The sequence below is a fragment of the Megascapheus bottae genome, chromosome 9 (assembly GCF_031878675.1).
Source record: "Megascapheus bottae isolate mThoBot1 chromosome 9, mThoBot2.hap1, whole genome shotgun sequence".
In the NCBI taxonomy this organism is placed as follows: domain Eukaryota; kingdom Metazoa; phylum Chordata; class Mammalia; order Rodentia; family Geomyidae; genus Megascapheus; species Megascapheus bottae.
This window is the reverse complement of record NC_143517.1, coordinates 66,936,787-66,953,581: the sequence shown is the minus strand read 5'-3', so window position 1 is coordinate 66,953,581 and position 16,795 is coordinate 66,936,787. Positions and strand designations below refer to the sequence as shown.

At 59.9% G+C, this 16,795-nt stretch overlaps 1 protein-coding gene across 1 annotated transcript in view; it reads right to left on the bottom strand.

Moving 5' to 3' along the window:
- Positions 1 to 400: 400 nt before the first annotated feature.
- Positions 401 to 16,795, bottom strand: part of Dennd3 (DENN domain containing 3) — a 43,001-nt gene continuing 26,606 nt past the window's right edge. Inside the window, exons 11-23 of the mRNA XM_090339476.1 lie at positions 14,223 to 14,326; positions 13,386 to 13,585; positions 11,880 to 12,401; positions 7,258 to 7,517; positions 6,969 to 7,139; positions 6,407 to 6,536; positions 5,318 to 5,425; positions 5,001 to 5,137; positions 3,315 to 3,472; positions 3,006 to 3,139; positions 2,140 to 2,258; positions 1,930 to 2,067; positions 401 to 1,512 (exon numbers count right to left, since the gene is read on the bottom strand). Coding sequence (XP_090195602.1) covers positions 1,312 to 1,512; positions 1,930 to 2,067; positions 2,140 to 2,258; positions 3,006 to 3,139; positions 3,315 to 3,472; positions 5,001 to 5,137; positions 5,318 to 5,425; positions 6,407 to 6,536; positions 6,969 to 7,139; positions 7,258 to 7,517; positions 11,880 to 12,401; positions 13,386 to 13,585; positions 14,223 to 14,326 — 2,382 coding nt within the window. The 3' untranslated portion in view covers positions 401 to 1,311. The remainder of the gene's footprint in view (positions 1,513 to 1,929; positions 2,068 to 2,139; positions 2,259 to 3,005; positions 3,140 to 3,314; positions 3,473 to 5,000; positions 5,138 to 5,317; positions 5,426 to 6,406; positions 6,537 to 6,968; positions 7,140 to 7,257; positions 7,518 to 11,879; positions 12,402 to 13,385; positions 13,586 to 14,222; positions 14,327 to 16,795) is intronic.

Here is a 16,795-nt window from a genome sequence, read left to right as displayed (position 1 = left end):
TCCCACTCCCTCAGCCGCCTGCCATGAACGTGTGGTCAGACGTCACGGCGCGGCAGGGGAAGGCACACCCGTCGTGAGGCGCCGACGCTGCGGGTTAACCAGAAAAAAGGCTGGAATGGAGGTGTGATAGAATGCAGTATCAGCACAAAAGCCAAGGGAACGCGCGAGGCCTGGAGTTCACAACCTAGACTAGAACCAAAACAAAAAGAAGCTAAGAAAGCTAGCAGGCGGCCTCCGTCTTCACAGCCTCCATACCCGCCGACGCCCCTCTGAGAAACTACGCCAACATGACCCAAGGCAAGCACTAGTGCAGCAATTTAATTTAGGCTTCTACGTCCAGGCACCACGACGCCCTTCCCGGGCCCCTTCAGAACACCACAGAGGCTGCTCACGGCACCCCCCCCCCCACACACACACACACTGGCTCTGGTCGCTGCCTCAGCTGCTGGGCTGCTGGAATCCCCGCCAGGGTGAGACGCGGCAGTCTGCCTGGGAATAACCAAACCTGTCTTGGATGGCATCCCAAGCGACCCTGCCTGCTGGCGGTGCAGCAAGGACTGGACATGAGCACGTGTGAGCTCGGATGGCTGCGAGCTCCTGGCGGTGGTCAGTAATTTACACGCGAGTTCTGACACACGGATGCTGCAGGTCTCCACGTGCTTACGACCGCTAAGCTCCACCCTTCCCTGCCGTCTTCCTGGCACGAGCGCCGCCAAGCACAGAGCCACCCCTGGGGTGGGGGGGGTGTGACGTGCCCATCAGCCATGCTCCTTGCAGCCACCACCTGCCCTGTCCAGCGACAGGCGGGCACTAGGCGAGTCCGCTCGGCAGCTCTACCTCTGTAGGGCCCTGAAAACCCAGGCAGAGCCTCGAGTGCTCTGGGCACAGTCCACAGCAGAGTGCCAGGGCCGGGCCACAGGTATCCAGCGGTGATGGCCTTCTCCCACCGCCGCCCTGTAGGGGCAGCCAGGTGCAATCCAGGGTGATGGGGCAGTCAGTCTGTCAGCGAACAGCGGCACGGTGCAGCCACCCAGTGTGGTCCACCCTGCTGTGGGTCCATTCCAGAGTGCAACGTCCTCCAGGCAGGGAGGCCGCTGCCCGGGGACGAGGCCTCAGTGCCCTCGGGTTAGGGCAGCCACCATCCCTCAGGGGTGTGAAGCATGAGTGGATGGAGAGGAAGCTCCCAGGCTGACTGTGGATGCTGGCACATTCTGGGAAACCCATGAGGTAACTGCAGCAGAGCTGGCCAGCCCTGCCTGGCCGTGAGGGAGCCTGGCCCCCTGTGCTCGGTCCCTGGTGCGGGGCAGGCGCTCACTCCACCTTCCAGATGGCGATCTTGCCCTCCCCCGGGCCGGCTCCGCTGAGCACGTAGCGGTCCTCGGCCGAGCACAGTGTCCGCACGCAGTCCGCATGTGCCAGCAGCTCCTTGGCCACCATCCTCTGGTCCACGTCGATGATGTAAATCTTCCCTTGGGGCCGTCCCTGCGCCAGGCCCCTGCCTCCCACCCAGACCTGCGGGAGGACCGACCATCAGGGCACGCCTTCCTGGTCAGGTCTCCACTGCCCAGGAGGCGGGGCGTGGAGGCCAAGGCCTGGGGGGCTGCTAACAGAAGGTAACTGTTTTCACCCCAGGACACACCTGCACACACACGCGCGCGTGGGACACACAAAAACTTGGCCATGGTGGTCAGGTGTGGACTACGTGTCAGAGTGCCCGGGGGAACACGGGAAGTATACCCATTCTCTTTAACTGAAGGCAAGAGAGCGGGGTGTGAGAGGGTCGAACCTCCGCCTTTCCTCCCAGTGTTCCTCTGGGACTGCCCACCTCCGCCTGCCCACGGCCGGAGCCAGGGCATGGGACCGTCCCGCTGAGCCCGGCCCCACCCCAGGGGGAAGGCGGCTCCTCAGGGAGGGGCTGGCCGGCCTCACCTGCCTCTTCACCTGGATCATGCAGCTGACCTCGGAGCAGTCCGGGAGGTGGATGCTCTCAGGGGTGCGGGCCAGGTCCCCCAGACTCCATATGTAGATCTCACTGTGCCCCATGCAAGCTGCCCACAGCTGTCCCTGCTGGACAGAGGTCATTGTGCACCGCTGCCCAGGCATCTACCCCCACCCACCCTCCCCAAGGGCCCTGAGTACCTCAGACACAAGCTGGAGGCCCAGGAAGGAGGCCTGTGCCTCCCCGGGGCGGCCGCCGATCCTCACTTCCTGCCGCAGAATGCCGTGAGCCGTCACCTCCATGATGCTACTCCCTGCGCCTGCATGGGCGAGGCCGGCCAGCAAGCCCTGTCCTCACCGCGAAAGGCCCAAGGGCCGCTTCTGACCTGGCCCTGACGGTCCTCCCACTGCCCCTGTCCTGTGTGGCCACCATGGGCCAGGAGCATCCGAGGATGCCAGGACATAGGTGGGGGACAGAAGTGGCAGGTCGGCCTTGTAACATACAGGCCCCTGCCACCAGCCTCCGGGAGAAATGAGCTCCTGGGTCCTCACCCAGCCTACCAACTCAGACGCCAAGCTGGGTTTCTCACTCCTGAGCACAAAGAACCGCTCTAGGCCAGCACTGGGCCAGCACTGGGTGGTGGGAGGCCCAGTGCAGCTCCTGCAAGAGGGGAACTGCGGCTATCAGGGCGGGGGCCTCAGGAGGCCTGTGTGGAGTGGTGCGGCCTCCCTGGAGCCCGGGGGCAGTCACCAGCCCGGATGGGGCTGCCCTGAGTGCCTGCTGCTGGCCTGGCTGGTGCAGCCTGGGTGGACCCTGTGCAGAGGGGGGGCGGAGAGGTTGTTTGAATGGCTCACGCCTGTCATCCTAGCTACTCAGGAGGCTGAGATCTGGGGACCAAGGTTCAAAGCTAGCCCGGGCACCACGGGAAGTGGGGCTTGGCTCAGGGGTGGGGCGGGAGCCTTGAGCTGAAGAGCTCGGGACAGCGCCCAGGCTCAGAGTTCAAGCCCCACGCCCCCCCACAGAACACACCCGACTCTCGGCTCAGGGGAGGGGTGCGGGCACTCACAGCACCACAGGTGGCCACCGTGCAGGCTCATGGCCGTGAGGCCCCGGCAGGGCAGCTGGAAGCGGCCGGTGACCCGCAGCCTGCTCACATCCCACACCAGCACCGTGCCGTCCACGCTGCAGGAGAACACCTCGCTGGGGGCCAGACGCGCACCGGTGAGCCGCGGGGAGCCGGGGGCGGGGCGCCGCGGTGACGTCACGGCGACGGCGCCCCGCCCCCCCACCGCCCCCCCGCAGGCCCGCGCACGCGCACTTGGGCCTCCCGCCGCCCCGCCCCTTCCTCCCCCCCCCCAGGCCCGCGCACGCGCACCTGTGCCTCCCGCCGGCCGGCGCCGCCAGCCCCGTGACGGCGGCGCGGTGCTCCGTGAGCTGCTTGTTGCAGGACATGCTGTGCACGTTGATGATGTAGATGACCGCGTCCTCCGAGCCCACCCACACCTGGGTCTGGTCCGCCATCACCATGCAGTTCTAGGCGAGAAGCCCGAGTGAGACGCGCAGCGCGGGGCGCCGGGTGGGCGGGCGGGGCGGGGCCTGCGGGGCGGGGCCTGCGGGGCGGGGCCTGCGGGGCGGGGCCTGCGGGGCGGGGCCTGCGGGGCGGGGCCTGGGCGCAGACCCGAGGGCGGCCGCCGCCCTCCCCACCCCGCAGGCCCCGCCCCGCCCCGCCCCGCGCCCAGCTCTGCCCAGGCCTCCCCGCGTGAGTCTCCCCCGCCCTGCCAGCCTCGCCCCGTTTTAAGAGGTAAACCCCACAAAGGCACAGCCATGGGGAGGAAGTGGGGCGCCCAGCGCGCCACGGAAAGGACCCTGGCTGCCTAGTGGCCCGGGCCTGCCGTGCCCGCTGCTCCGGGGCTGGGATCGGAGGACCGAGGTTCAAAGCAGCCCGGGCACCACAGGACCTGAGACTCAGCTCCAAGGAGCCTCTAGAAAACGGGGAGTGGGGCTTGGCTCGAGGGGAGGGGGAGCCTTGACAGAAAAGAAAGAAACGATGCCAAGCTGTTAAAAATGGTTTCTGATGTGGGTCTTGTGGTCGGCTGGGACTCCTCGGCCTACACCACGCCCTGCGGGCGCCCCGTCTTTCTCAAAGCCCCTCAAGTGGACGTGAAGCAGGGCTCGCGCCGCATCAGGTGAGTCTTATCCTAAACCTCACTGGAGTGGAGACTGGAAGAGTCAGGACAAGAAGCACAACCCATCTCAACACATGGCTCGCGCCTGCCATCCCAGCTGCTGGGAGGCCCACGGGGGAGGATGGACGTCCAGAGTGGCTCTAGGCAAAAGCACAAGACCCCGTCTAAAAACTAAGGCGAAAAAAAAGCAGTGGAGATGCGGCTCAAGTGGCAGAACAGCAAGCAGAGGGCCTGTGTTCAAACCTCAGTACTGCCAAGATAAACAGGATAAACGGTAGACAAGAGCTCAATGGCAGTGAGGACTGGAGGGGGGCCAAGGCTCTCCCAGGGACTCAGCCCCTTGAAGCTGTAGCACCCCAGATGCAGCCTGGCAGAGGAGGCTTAGGGACAGAGAACAGTGCTCTAAGCTGGCAAAAAGAGTGAGATGAAGGAAGGGCAGATGAAGCTGGGCCCCCGGGGAGGCTGTGGCAGGGATGCAGAAGAACCAGAGTGGATGTTGGCAGGAGGGGACCTCGTCTAGCATGCTGGCTGAAGGGCAGATTTCTTCAGAAATGGAGGCAGGAAGAGGGGATACAACAGTGAGGTGGGGTGGGGACTCGGTGGCCTGGCAGTTATGAAGCTGACAGGGAAAGTGAAGCTTGTTTCCTTTGTGTGTGTGTGCCAGTCCTGTGGCTTGAACTTGGCCTGGACGCTGTTCCTGAGCTTTTCTGCTCCAGGCTGGTGCTCTACCACGTGAGCCACAGCTCCACTTCTGGCTTTCTGGTAATTAGCTGCAGGTAAGTCTCACGGGCTTTCCTGCAGAGTCTGGCTTTGAACCTAGATTCTCAGATCTCAGCCTCCTGAGTGTCCGGGCCTGCAGGCGCGGGGTCACTTACCACCTTGCAGGTGCCCACTCTGAAGCAGTGCTGGTGCATGGTCCAGGAGGACGCGTCGAACACGATGACTTTGCCTTCGCTCAGGGCACACCACAGCTTGGGATGTGCGTCCTCCACCTCTGCTGGGTCCAGGTGCCCTGAGAGCCACGGCATGTGGTCAGACAGTGGAAGGTCCCTCGGACGCCACCCCAGGCCAGGCTCAGGCTTAGAGCTGCAAGTGGGAGGCCGCCCTCAGGATCAGGATGCAGCCAGCAGGCTGGGGACATCCTGCCCTGTCACCAAGTGCCGCACCCCAGGGCAGGGTGCTGGCAGCTTACCTGGCGTGTAGAGCAGGACGTCCACAGCCTGCGGGGCCGTCTCCCCGGCCGACGGGTTGATCTTGTGTTTCAGGGTCTCCGAGGTGGTCCTAGGGACCTCCAAGGGCACTGGAGCACAAGACCAGCAGTGAGCATGGAGGACGAGGACCACAATGGCCTCTTGGGGAGGACTACAGAGGAGAGCTCTGGGGAGGAAGACTAGGGAGGAAGGCTCCAGTGCAGCATGGCATTATGGGTGGAAAGTCCAATGGAGTCTCTGAGAAACTCCATTCATCTCCAGCCCCTGCCCCACACCAAGGCCCAGCCAACGGGTGCATGGTGGTCCTCGGGACCATGGCAACTGGGCCGTGAGCCTGCGAAATGAGCAGGGGAACATCAGGCTGGGTAATAGAGCCAGGCACCCGGGCACCGAAGGACCCTGCACACCCCAGACTCTGCCAGCAGACTCTGGACGCCAGCAGCCTCTCTGACCCCGCTCTGGCTGGAAGCCTCGCCTAGGAGTGGAATACGCCCTCTTCCTCACTGCCTCAAGCCGCAGCTCAGTTCCCAACAAACAGATGAATGGGGCTTGCAGCGTGCGAGCCACACACCAAGGTTCACGAAGGGTCACCGGCCACGTGGCAGGCAAAGAAAAGAAGAATTTGGGCAGTCAGGCCTCCCCTGCCAATAGGGCCCCGAATCTACCAGCTGACACAGCCACACACAGAGGCCCTGACTGCAGCCCCCAGGAACCAACTATCTGCATGCACCGCTCAGGAGCCTTCCAGAAGTTGCTAGTTTGCTTATATCAGCCAGAGGAATTTCTGTCATTAATAACAGAATGAGGACGGACAGCTGATGACATGATGGGAAATGCGGGCTCCAGCGGGGCCCACAAGAAAGAGCAGCAGGAAGGGAGAAGTACGTCTGGCTGTGTGCTGCTCAGAGGGAAACTGACCAGGTGCGAGGTGGAGAATGTGAGGCTGGCCTGGCCACCAAGCAAGCCACTGTTTCAAAACAAATACACTAAGGTAGAAAAACACGCGGGAACTTCAGGTCGGGGTATAGCTGATGAAACAGAGGTCCACAGCAAGATATGGCAGCTCTTACTTTCGGTCCGCATCTTGTGGAAGTAGGACAGCTTGGAGGCTGCGTAGATGGCCCCAGGGGACTGCAGTGCGCCCACCACGGCGTCCATGAGCAGGACGTTGGTGAGTGCTTGCTGGATGAACTGAGGGTCCTGGGTGGAAAAGGTTTCGGCGCCGTCACAGGCGCCCAGCTGGGTCCTCGCCAGGAGGCACACGGCGCTGGTCGGGCTGGTGAGGGGTCATGCCAGGGCCTGGCACGCTCTGTCTATAGAGAGCCAGGCGGAGGCACCGTGGCTGCATGGCTGCCCTCTGTCTGTGGCCACCTCTGGACATCCAGGGCCAGCGCGAAGGCAGAAGCTGCAGGCGCTCTGGCTGCCCAGAAGCCACCGCATGGTGCCTGGTGCCTGCCGCAGCTTCAAGCTACAAAACCCCGCACACGCAGCCCCAGGGACCAGGACGGTCCTACCCAGATGGCGCCATCCCCGCCGACTGCCCCTGCTCAGCTCGCCACCCGCTTCCCCAAAGCCTCCCAAGGCCAGGGGCCCCGCAGTGTGGGCCTCGGGACGGGGCCCGCGGCTGCTGACCTTGTGCTCATCAGCCATCTTCCTCCCGGCCCACATTTCTGTCACCATCAGGTGCCACAGCTCACACTCCGACTTCAGGTTGGCCTCGAACACTTCCTTCTTGGACACCATTTTAATCTTTAAGGTGGGGATCCTCAGAAGGAGGAAGGCGATGGTGGAGCTCTTCACCTCCTGTGAAGAAGCCGGCCATGAGCCCCGCCCCGGGCCTGCCCCGCTGGCAGGTGGCCTTCCATCCCCCTTCTCAGCTGCGCACACTGGGCCTGCAGCCTGAGCGGCCCGGGCAGCTTACTTCTATGTTCCTGAAGGTGGCAATCTCCACGTAGCCGGGCCTCCCCTCCGTGAGCAGGAAGAGGCGCTTCTGGGTCATGGCAATCTTGCCCACGCCACGGCTGGTCTTCACAGAGCTGGACAGCTTGTAAACACACTCGTTCTTGTCCAGGTGGTCCATCACCAGCGAAGGCAGGCTCACCTCCTGGGCCTCTGCTTCTGTCTCCTTCCAGCAGTTGTAGAAATCCTTGAATGTGTCCGGGTCAATTTGCTTCTGCTGGCCTGCGTTTTTGTAAGAGAAAAGTCCACATGCATCTCCTTAAATAACGCAATCCCCAAGCCAGGCAGCAGGTGGCGCTGGTGCTCAGACCACGCCACCTAGGCCTGTCCAGCCCGCAGAGGGGAGGGTTCTAGGATCCAGGATGGGTTGTCATGGTAACCCCGAGGATGAGAGGAAACACAGACCAGGGCACTTCTTGGGGTACGAGACCTCTGTCACCCCTGGCTAGAGCCACTGTCTTGGGAAGCCAATCCTAGCGTGACACTGAAGAAACGGGGATCATGTACCGCCTGAAACCGGGCCACTCTGCTCTTTGTAAAACCATCTCCTACTCGAGAACACTGGGGAATGACGTGTTTGCAGCCAAGATCATATTAGTCAATGCAGTAAACACCAAGCGTCACTGTGCCTGGGGTGAGAGGGAGCCCTACGCTGACGCCTAGCTTCCACACCTAAGCCTGCTGCTCCCGGCCCTGCCCTGGCCTGCCTCTGACCTCTGGGCCTCCGGAGTCTGCTACCCCTCTGTCTTGAACCTGCAGTCTCGGGAAGTACAGACACAGCTTGGAGCTCCTGCTGGCCCAGACACCGTCTGTGGGGTGCTTGGCCCATGCCCAGGACTGGAGTTCTGATTCCTTGCTTAAAGAAGAAACTGCTGTCCACTCCAGCCCCAGAGCAGCCCCAGGTCAGGCTCTCCACCCTCCACCCCCATCTCAGACAAACCAGGTGCACCCCACACATGTGCTGCACACATCCATCCGATGTGTCTAGAAAGCTCAGCATGGTTGGAGACCACCAAGCTCCACACGGTGCCCTGCAGAGGGCCACCACTGCATGTCAAGAATCACTCTAGCTGGGCACAGGGGCGCACGCCTGTCATCCTGGATCAGGGTTAAAGCCAGCTCAGGCGCTAAAGACCGTGAGACTCTTATCTCTAATTAGCCACTAGAAAAGCAGAAGTGGCACAGTGGCCAAGGGGTAGGGTGGTAGCCTTGAGCTGAAGAGTTCAGGGACAGCACCCTGGACAAGCCCCACAACCGGGGGGGGGGGGGGGGGAGAATCACACTCGTTGTTGTCCAGGGCCTTGTGACAGACAGGCTGGCATAGAGCTGGGAAACAAGCAGCCCCTTCACCAGCCCCTTGCTGGTGAAATGCCAGTGTCTCACACCTGCAGTCCCAAGGACTCAGGAAGCTGAGATCTGAGGATTGTGGTTTGAAGCCAGCCCAGAAAGGAAAGTAAATAACCCTCAGGACACGTCTGGCTTTTTCTGAGTAACTTACTGGTGGTAAGAGTCTCACAGACTTTTCTACCTGGGCTGACTTCAAACCGTGATCCTCAGATTTCAGCCTCCTGAGTAGCGAGGATTATAGACATGAGCCAACCAAGCCTGGCTACATGGATACCTTGGAGGTGAATTTTTTTCCTGTTTGGTTTCAGTGATGGGAGTAAACGTAGCGGGGGCGTGGCTAAGTGATGAGTACTTGCAGACATGCATGAGGCCCTGGGTTTCTCCCTGGCACTGCTAAGAAGTAGTAGTTAAGTGTAAATAATACCTAGCCATGGCAAAACACCTTAAAAATACAGAGAAACCAAAAGGAAAAAAAGAAATAACAAAAATGTTGCCACCTGGTGGAGTGTATACACTACTACTCCGTGTGGAAGGCACAGATATCAAAGAAGGTTCTAGAACCTGCTGCAGCACCCACTTCCCTGCACAGAGCTGTCCCTTCCCATGCTGTCCCAGTGCCAGTGTAACTGAAAATGTCCCAGGGACATCGCTCTTGACCCTGGAGACCCAGCTGGGCCCCTGGCCCAGCCGGAGATGAAGGACCCAGGTCCTGCCTCAGTAGGGGCCAGCAGGGCGGGAGCCCTGCAAACAGAGGCCCCCACACTGCCAGCAAGAAGCTTGTTGTTGCTGTGCTTGGAGTCAGTCCTGGGGCTGGAACGCAGGGACTGGGTACTTGCTGGGCGGGAACTATACCCATTTTCAAGATAGGATCCTGTTTATTCTCCAGGCCTGCCTGGACTCTGAGCCTCTTACCTGTGCACCCCTGTGATGTGCACCACTGCCCACAGCCACTGGCTGACATGGCCACATAATTTCATTTTCTCCACGATAGCCTCAGATTGCAACCTTCCTATTTTTGCCTCCTGATTAGCAAGGACTACAGACTCGAACCATGGCACCTGCCTTTCAATGTATTGTCTTATTAATTTACTCTAAGCCAGTGATGTCTGACAATGAGGAAGGCTGACTTTTTCAACACACAGCCACCGATTAGGTGCTGCTCTATCTGGTGACCTCAGCTCCTGGTGCCCAAAGCCATGGCATTTCTGACCTGACATATGTGAACAAGGCTCCGGGGGACAGCAGGGCAGGTGGGGACCACAGAAGGCCCCCTGCTGGCCAGGTCTGTCTGTCAGTGCCCTCCTGCATACCCTGGGGGGCGGGTGACCTCAGGCAGCAGGGCCACGGGAGCCTGGTCCCTGGGCGCCAGCCTTGCAGGGCACAGGCTCCTGAGGGCCCCTCTGCACGCACTGTGCTGCCTGCGCCTGACTCCTGGCCACCGCCATGGCCCGCACGGGGTGTTCCCACTGCGCCCGCTGGCCAGCCCGCACATCTAACTCTTGAAAGCTTGGCGTGGGAAAGTGACCGCCCGCAGCACCTATGGGAGCTGGCCCCAGGACCCCAGCCTCCGCTCACACCCATCCACCCTGACGGAGCCACGTGCTCCCCGCACACACTCTGGGCCATATGGCCGTGCTGCTGCATGGTCTCCAGTGCTCGGTCCTGTGTGGGGCTGACCAGTGGACTCAGGTGTGTCAGCAAAGGATTCCATCAGCGTGGAATCAAGTGAACGTGGGAATTGGCAGACCCACAGACAAAACCCACGAGGTGTTCAGATAAGACTAACTACACGGGCTGGGGACTGGCTCCGTGGCAGGGCAGACAGCAAGGCCCCAAGCAACCCAGGAGATGAACGCACTTCCCCACTGCAGTAGTGGGGAGGTGAGGCCGTTGTACATCTGCTGGGTGGGGTGCCTGGTGTCTGAGTGCTCTTGTGTGTCTGCATGCACATGTGTACACACATGCATGTATTGTGTGTTCTTGCATGCATGCATGTGTCCATGTGTATATGCATTCTGTGTACATGTGTGCACATGTGTGTGAACATATGCATGTGTTTTTGTGTGCATGCATGTGTTTATATGTTGTGTATGGGTGTGGATGTGTGTGCTGTGTGTACATGTATGTGCACATGCATTTATATATATGTGCACTGTGTATGCTTGTGTCATGGGTTTGCATGTGCATGTGTGTTGTGTGTATGTGTGTGGGTGTGCATATGTATTATGTGTGCACCTGTGTACATATGCATTGTGTATGCTTGTGTGTATGGATGCATGTGCATGTATGTATTGCATTTATGCTTGATGCACATGTGCATGCATGTGTGCATATGTATTGTGTGTGTGTGGTGTATATATGTGCATAGTGTATGTGTGTGTGTCTGTGTGCGTGTCTGTGTGCGTGCAGCACTGCATCTTAGCCAGGCTGTCCGGATAATGGGTCACCCCTTGAGTTGAGATAAGCATGTGCAGAAAGGGCCTGCCTACCTCCCAGCCCTTCTTTTGTCCTCCCAGCCCATGAGGCGTCCGTCCCCCTAAACCAGCTCAGGGAGCGTCACCCTGCACCATGGCCCCGTGGGTACCCACTACCTCGCCCAGGCTCTGTCACCTCCACTGCTGGAGCGCCTCCTGTTGCCACTGAGTCTGGGCATTTGCAGAGCACAGGCTCCAGGAGCTCTGGGTCCAGCCCATGTGCACATCAGTGGTACTCACCACCTACACGCCTCCCACACACTCCAGGTCATCTCCGATGCCTCCCACCCCGGCAGTGGGCGCCTGTGACGCCAAGCAGCATGGCTGCACAGCAGCAGCACCACAGGGGGCTTGGGGAGTCCTGGCATTTGAACTCAGGGCCTCGTGCTCACTCGGCAGGCATTCTGGGCATTTGTGGCACTTGAGCCATGCCTCCCACTGCATTCCCCCTCCAGACATTTTAGGGACAGGCTCTCAGAGTTTTGCCTGCGGCTGACTTGGGGTCAAGTGCCTTCCACATAGAGCATCCTGAAAATCTAGGGTCACAGGCGTGCGCTGAGTCTAGATCTGTCGTCGGGGAGGGATTTCATGTGGGTATTGAACCTACCCAGAGCCCTGAGCATGCTGGGAAGGTATTCTACAGCTGAGCTCTGTCCCTACACCCAGACATATGTTTTAGAACCTATCTTTTCACAGATGCAGGACCCACGGACACACGGGGCGCCCGAACCTGCACAGGAAGCTGGTGGCGGGGAAGTCTTACCAACAGTGAGCGAGGCGAACAGGCGGCATATGATGCCGGTGTCCTTCACGATGCCGGACTCCTGGACCCTCTTCACGAAGTCGTCCAGCTGCATGTGCTTCCTGGGCAGCTCAAAGTGCTTCACGGCGTCATCAGCCTTCGGGGCCTCGCCGGGCTTGTCCAGGACCTCGGTGATCAGCCTCTTCAGCTCGGGGGTCTGCTCGGCCTGGGCGCGCTCGGCGGTGGACAGAGCCGCCATTGTCCCCTTCACGAGGTCAGCCGGGAAAATCCCCAGGTCTGTCTTGTACAGGTTCTGGAAGTCCAGGAGGGCACCAAGCAGCTGCCCCTGCATCAGGTGCACAATGCCCCGCAGGTAGAAATACCTGGCCAGGAGCAGAGAGCTGTCGGGGGCCAGGAGGCCCATGGCCTTGCTCAGCTGGCCAGCAAAGTCTGCATAGTAGGCCTGCACACACTGCCTCACCAGCGGAAAGTGGATTTCTGGAATCTTGAAGGTGTATGTGGACTTAGGGGCCAGGTTCAAGGCTGAAAATCAAGGGGCAACGAGCAGGTGATTGGCACGGACCTTCAAAATGAAGGTGTGAACCAGTCATGTCATTCCTTTTCCAGTTCCTGCGTGCACAGAATAGAGCACTCCTTCCAGAATGTTCTGTGTACTTTGAAAGTGTTCAAGAGCCCCTCCCTCCCCTTCTAGAGTAAGAAGCGCCAGCTTCCACTCAGCAGCTTAATTTGTAGAACTACCCAGGCCAAGCTGAGTCACAGCTCCAGGGCCTGAGGGCAATGCTGGCATGGCCAAGATGCACGCGCCAGGCAGGGCGGAGGCTCGGGCGGAGGCTCTGGGAGCTCCCTGAGGAGGCGCAGGAAGCAGAAGGTACTCCCCAGGCGGCGAGAAAGATCACAGGTGACCAACAGGGTCCCACTGACAAGAAGGGCAGCCTGCGGCGCACCCTGCCCTGCCACACTGCAACCCTCGCGGGCCCAGCTGGCCACTGTGTGGCCCCATGCACTGCCCCTCCACCAGGGCCTGCGGCCACTGGAAGCACACGCAGGGGTCCCCTATGGGTCTCTAACAATCTCTCCTGTCCACGGAGGATGGGGTAGAGCTGCACACTGGAAGTGCACAGAAGGGGCTGAGGACAAGGACCACACACACGTGGAAGTGACAGGAGCCTGTGTACGACCAGTTCGTGTACTGACGTCCTTCCACTGGGCCCCTGGCTCCACTGGCCCCTGCTGGGGAGTCTCCGCACAGCCGCCTCTCCATTCACCCTCCCTGCTCTGAGAGCCCCTCACCACGACGCTCTGCCCCAGCCCCAAGACCTGCGCGTGTCCAGGACGGCAGGGCACTCAAAGGGGCCTTGCTGTGCCTCACAGACATCGGCATGCACACACATTCCTGTGCTCTGTGTACACACACACTTCCTCACTTAGGCTACTGCTTGGTTGATGTGAGCTGCCCACGCGCGCAGGCACACACACGCGCGCAGGCACACAGGCAGAGGTCCTCACCCAGGCTGCTGCTCTGGCAGTGGGTGCTGCCCGTGGCACGCAGAGACAGGTTCCTGGGCGGCAGCTCGGGCAGGACGAGGTCCTGCAGGTTGGGCATGCTGACCACCATTCGGCGGTGGGCCAGGGGCAGGGCTGGGGGCTTCCTCAAGGCCATCTTTTCCACAGTGGGTCTTCTGGGGCTCATCAGCATCCCGTTCTCCCTAGGCAGAGGGGATAAAGCTGCACTAGGTGACGTCACGATAGTACAGTGATCCTCTCTAACCGGAGGGGGAGAGCAAATAGTGATGACAACTTGTTGCATAAATCCCCCGGATCATGGAGAAGGACATCCAGTGGGTCTCACAGCCGAGACAACAACCAGGAATCCTTTACAATGAATGTGTACACGAGGCCAAGTGAAGCAGAAGGAAGAAGCAAGAAGGAAACAGGCTGTGTGACAGGAATGTGCGAATGTAGATGGGGGGAGTGGAAGGGACAGGGCAGAGTTCAGGCTCTGTGTGTGGGGGGGGGGGGTCCTGAGGCCTGAACACAGGGCCTGGATGCTATTCCTGAGCTTCTTTTACTCAAGGTTAGCATTCAACCACTCGAGCCATAGCTCCAGTTCTGGCCATTTTGGTGATTAACTGGAGATAAGACTCAGAGATTTTCTAGCTCAGGCTGGTTTTGAACCAAGAGCCTCAGATCTCAGCCTCCTGAATAGCTGGGAGCACAGGTGTGAGCCATCGGTGCCCGGCTCTCCCTGTGAGCTTCTTATCCTCAGGCGCCGCATCACGCAGCTCAAGAGGTCCCCGGAGCTCTAGGACCCACGCCGTGCACGTGACACCCAGGAGAGAGCACCTGTCTTCCTCTGACTGCATGTCGCGATCCATCCGGGCAAAGGCATCCATCCTGCGGCTGAGCCGGGCTTTCAGGAAGGAGTGGAACATGTAGGTATCCAGGATCTGCAGTGGACGAGAAGACAAGTCCCCACGGCCTCACGCTTCTCTCCCTCGTACACTCCAATCCCCAGCAGCAGTGCCGGCTGTGGGACTTTCCAGCCCCAAGGGACAGAAACCCCTGGACCAGGGGCAGCCACAGCCCACCCAGGGGGCTCAGAGAAGCAGCTGCTCTACAGCAGAAATTCTTCACATTCAAGAGCAGAGACCCCTGGCACACAGACAATAAGCTCAAGCAAAAAGGGCTGGGACCTGGCTCACGTGGTAGAGCTCCTGCCTGACTGTTTTTGGGGTTTTTTTGTTTTGTTTTTCTTTTTTTTTTTTGCCAGTCCAGAGCTTAAGCTCAGGGCCCGAGCACTGTCCTTGGATTTTTCTCAAGGCTAGAGCTCTACCACTTGAGCCTCAGCACCACTTCTGGCGTATGTGGTACCAAGGAATCGAACCCGGGACTTCATGCATGCTAGGCAAGCACTTTAACCACTAGGCCAAACTCCCAGCCCCCCTGCCTGACAGTTTTATTTTTTGTTTGTTGTTGTTGTTTCTTGTTTTGTTTTTTGCCAATCCTAGGTCTTGAACTCAGTGCCTGGGATCTGTCCTTGAGCTTCTCTGTGCTTAAGGCTGGCAGTTCTACCACATGAGCCACAGCTCCATTTCTGACTTTTTCTATGTATGTGGTACTGAGGAATCGAACCCAGGGCTTCGAGTATGATAGGCAAGCTCTCTACCACTAAGCCACATTCTCAGCCCCTGCCTGGCTGGTTCAAGGCCTCGGTACACGGGCGTGCTTCGTACTCCCCCATCCCAGCGAGAGGTGGCACAAGGGAGCAGGAGACAGCACCAAAAGTGCCGTGGAGAGGCGAGCACGGGGCAGGACGAGGGTCTGCCCCACGGAGCTCCAAGCTCCCCCAGGTCCGCTCTCCTGGGGGCACCGTGTGGCCGTGTCCTGAGTTCCTGTGGCCTGTGGGCCTAGCCCCGCGGCAGTGTTGGGTCACAGGTGGAAGGAGAGTGAGCAGCTAACATGGGCCTACTCGTGGCAGCAGAGCCACAGGCCGTGTGGGGAGGAGGAGTCCCGGGGCCCCCAGAAATGCCAGAGCACAGCAGAAGGCGGCCAGAGGAGGTGAGCAGCCAGAGGCCCATGGTCTGAGTGACAGGACACAGGTGTGGGGGCCATGTTGCAGGAGGGGCTGAGCCCGTCAGAAACGGCCATAACCTCAGATCAACACTGCCTCCCCACGAGCCCGCGGTGTCTGTGTGAGCCACGCTGCTGTGAGCAGTGCTTCCCTTCTTCTTACTGGATTTTCCCAAAGGGAGCACGTACTCTGGAAGAACCACTGAAGAATGAGAGATAAAGAGAGAAACAGAAACAGAGGGGAGAGGCAGAGGAGAGAGAGGAAAAAGAAGAGGAGCACCGGGCACGGTGGCTCACACCTGTAATCCTAGCTACACAGGAGGCTGAGGTCTGAGGATCAAGGTTCAAAGCCAGCCAGGACACTAAAGTCTGTGCGATTCCTATCTCCAATTAATCACTAGAAAAAACAGAAGTGGGGCTGTGGCTCAAGAAGTAGAGTGATAGTGTTGAGCTGACGAGCTCAGGGACAGCGCCCAGAGTTCAAGCCCCACAACTGACAAAGAGAGAAAGAAAGGGGAGGGGGAAGGGGAGAGGAGAGGAGAGCAGAGGAGAGGAGGGGAGGGGAGGGGAGGGGAGAGGGAGAATAGGAAGGGGAGTGAGCATTCACCAGTTCATAAAATGAGTGACACGGATGTATGCACCTGTACCATATTGGCCCAAGGCTCTGAGCCAGCAAACGGCCTCACCTTCGGGGATCCCAGCTGACAGGAGGGGGTGCAGGAGAAGCCACACAGGAAAAGGCCTCCCCAACAGGCGAGAGGCACCCTGCCCCACAGCCTCTGCAGGCTCCCCGTGCATATCACTCGGTTGCCTGCCAGCCATGCACCAACGCCCCCTTGGGGCAGATTCTCGCCAAGCTCCACCACCCCAGCATGTGGCACTGGGCACCTCCCAAGCGGTCCCTGAGAACCCACATGAGGAAACTGCACAGGTAGCGGAGCTGGGAGCGCGGGGTCCCCCCCCAGCTCACAGGGGGAGCTGACACTGGGGAGCATCAGAGGATGGGAACCCTGCAGTGCCTGAGAGAGAGGCTGCCCTCACCCCTCAAAAGGGTCTGGGGGCCGGGAGTTTGGCCTAGTGGTTAAAGTGCTTGCCTAGCATGCACGAAGACCTGGGTTCGATTCCTCGGTACCACATACATAGCAAAAAGCAAAAAGCTGAAAGTGGTGCTAAGGCTCAAGTGGTAGAGCTCCAGCCTTGAGAAAGTCCAAGGACAGTGCTCAGGCCCTGAGCTCAAGCCTAGGATGGCACAAAAAAGGGGGGGAGGGGTCTGGGTCTGCACACAAGCCCAAAGCCCATGGCAGCGCCATGTGTGATGGACAAAACCAGAAACCTCCAGTGCTCCT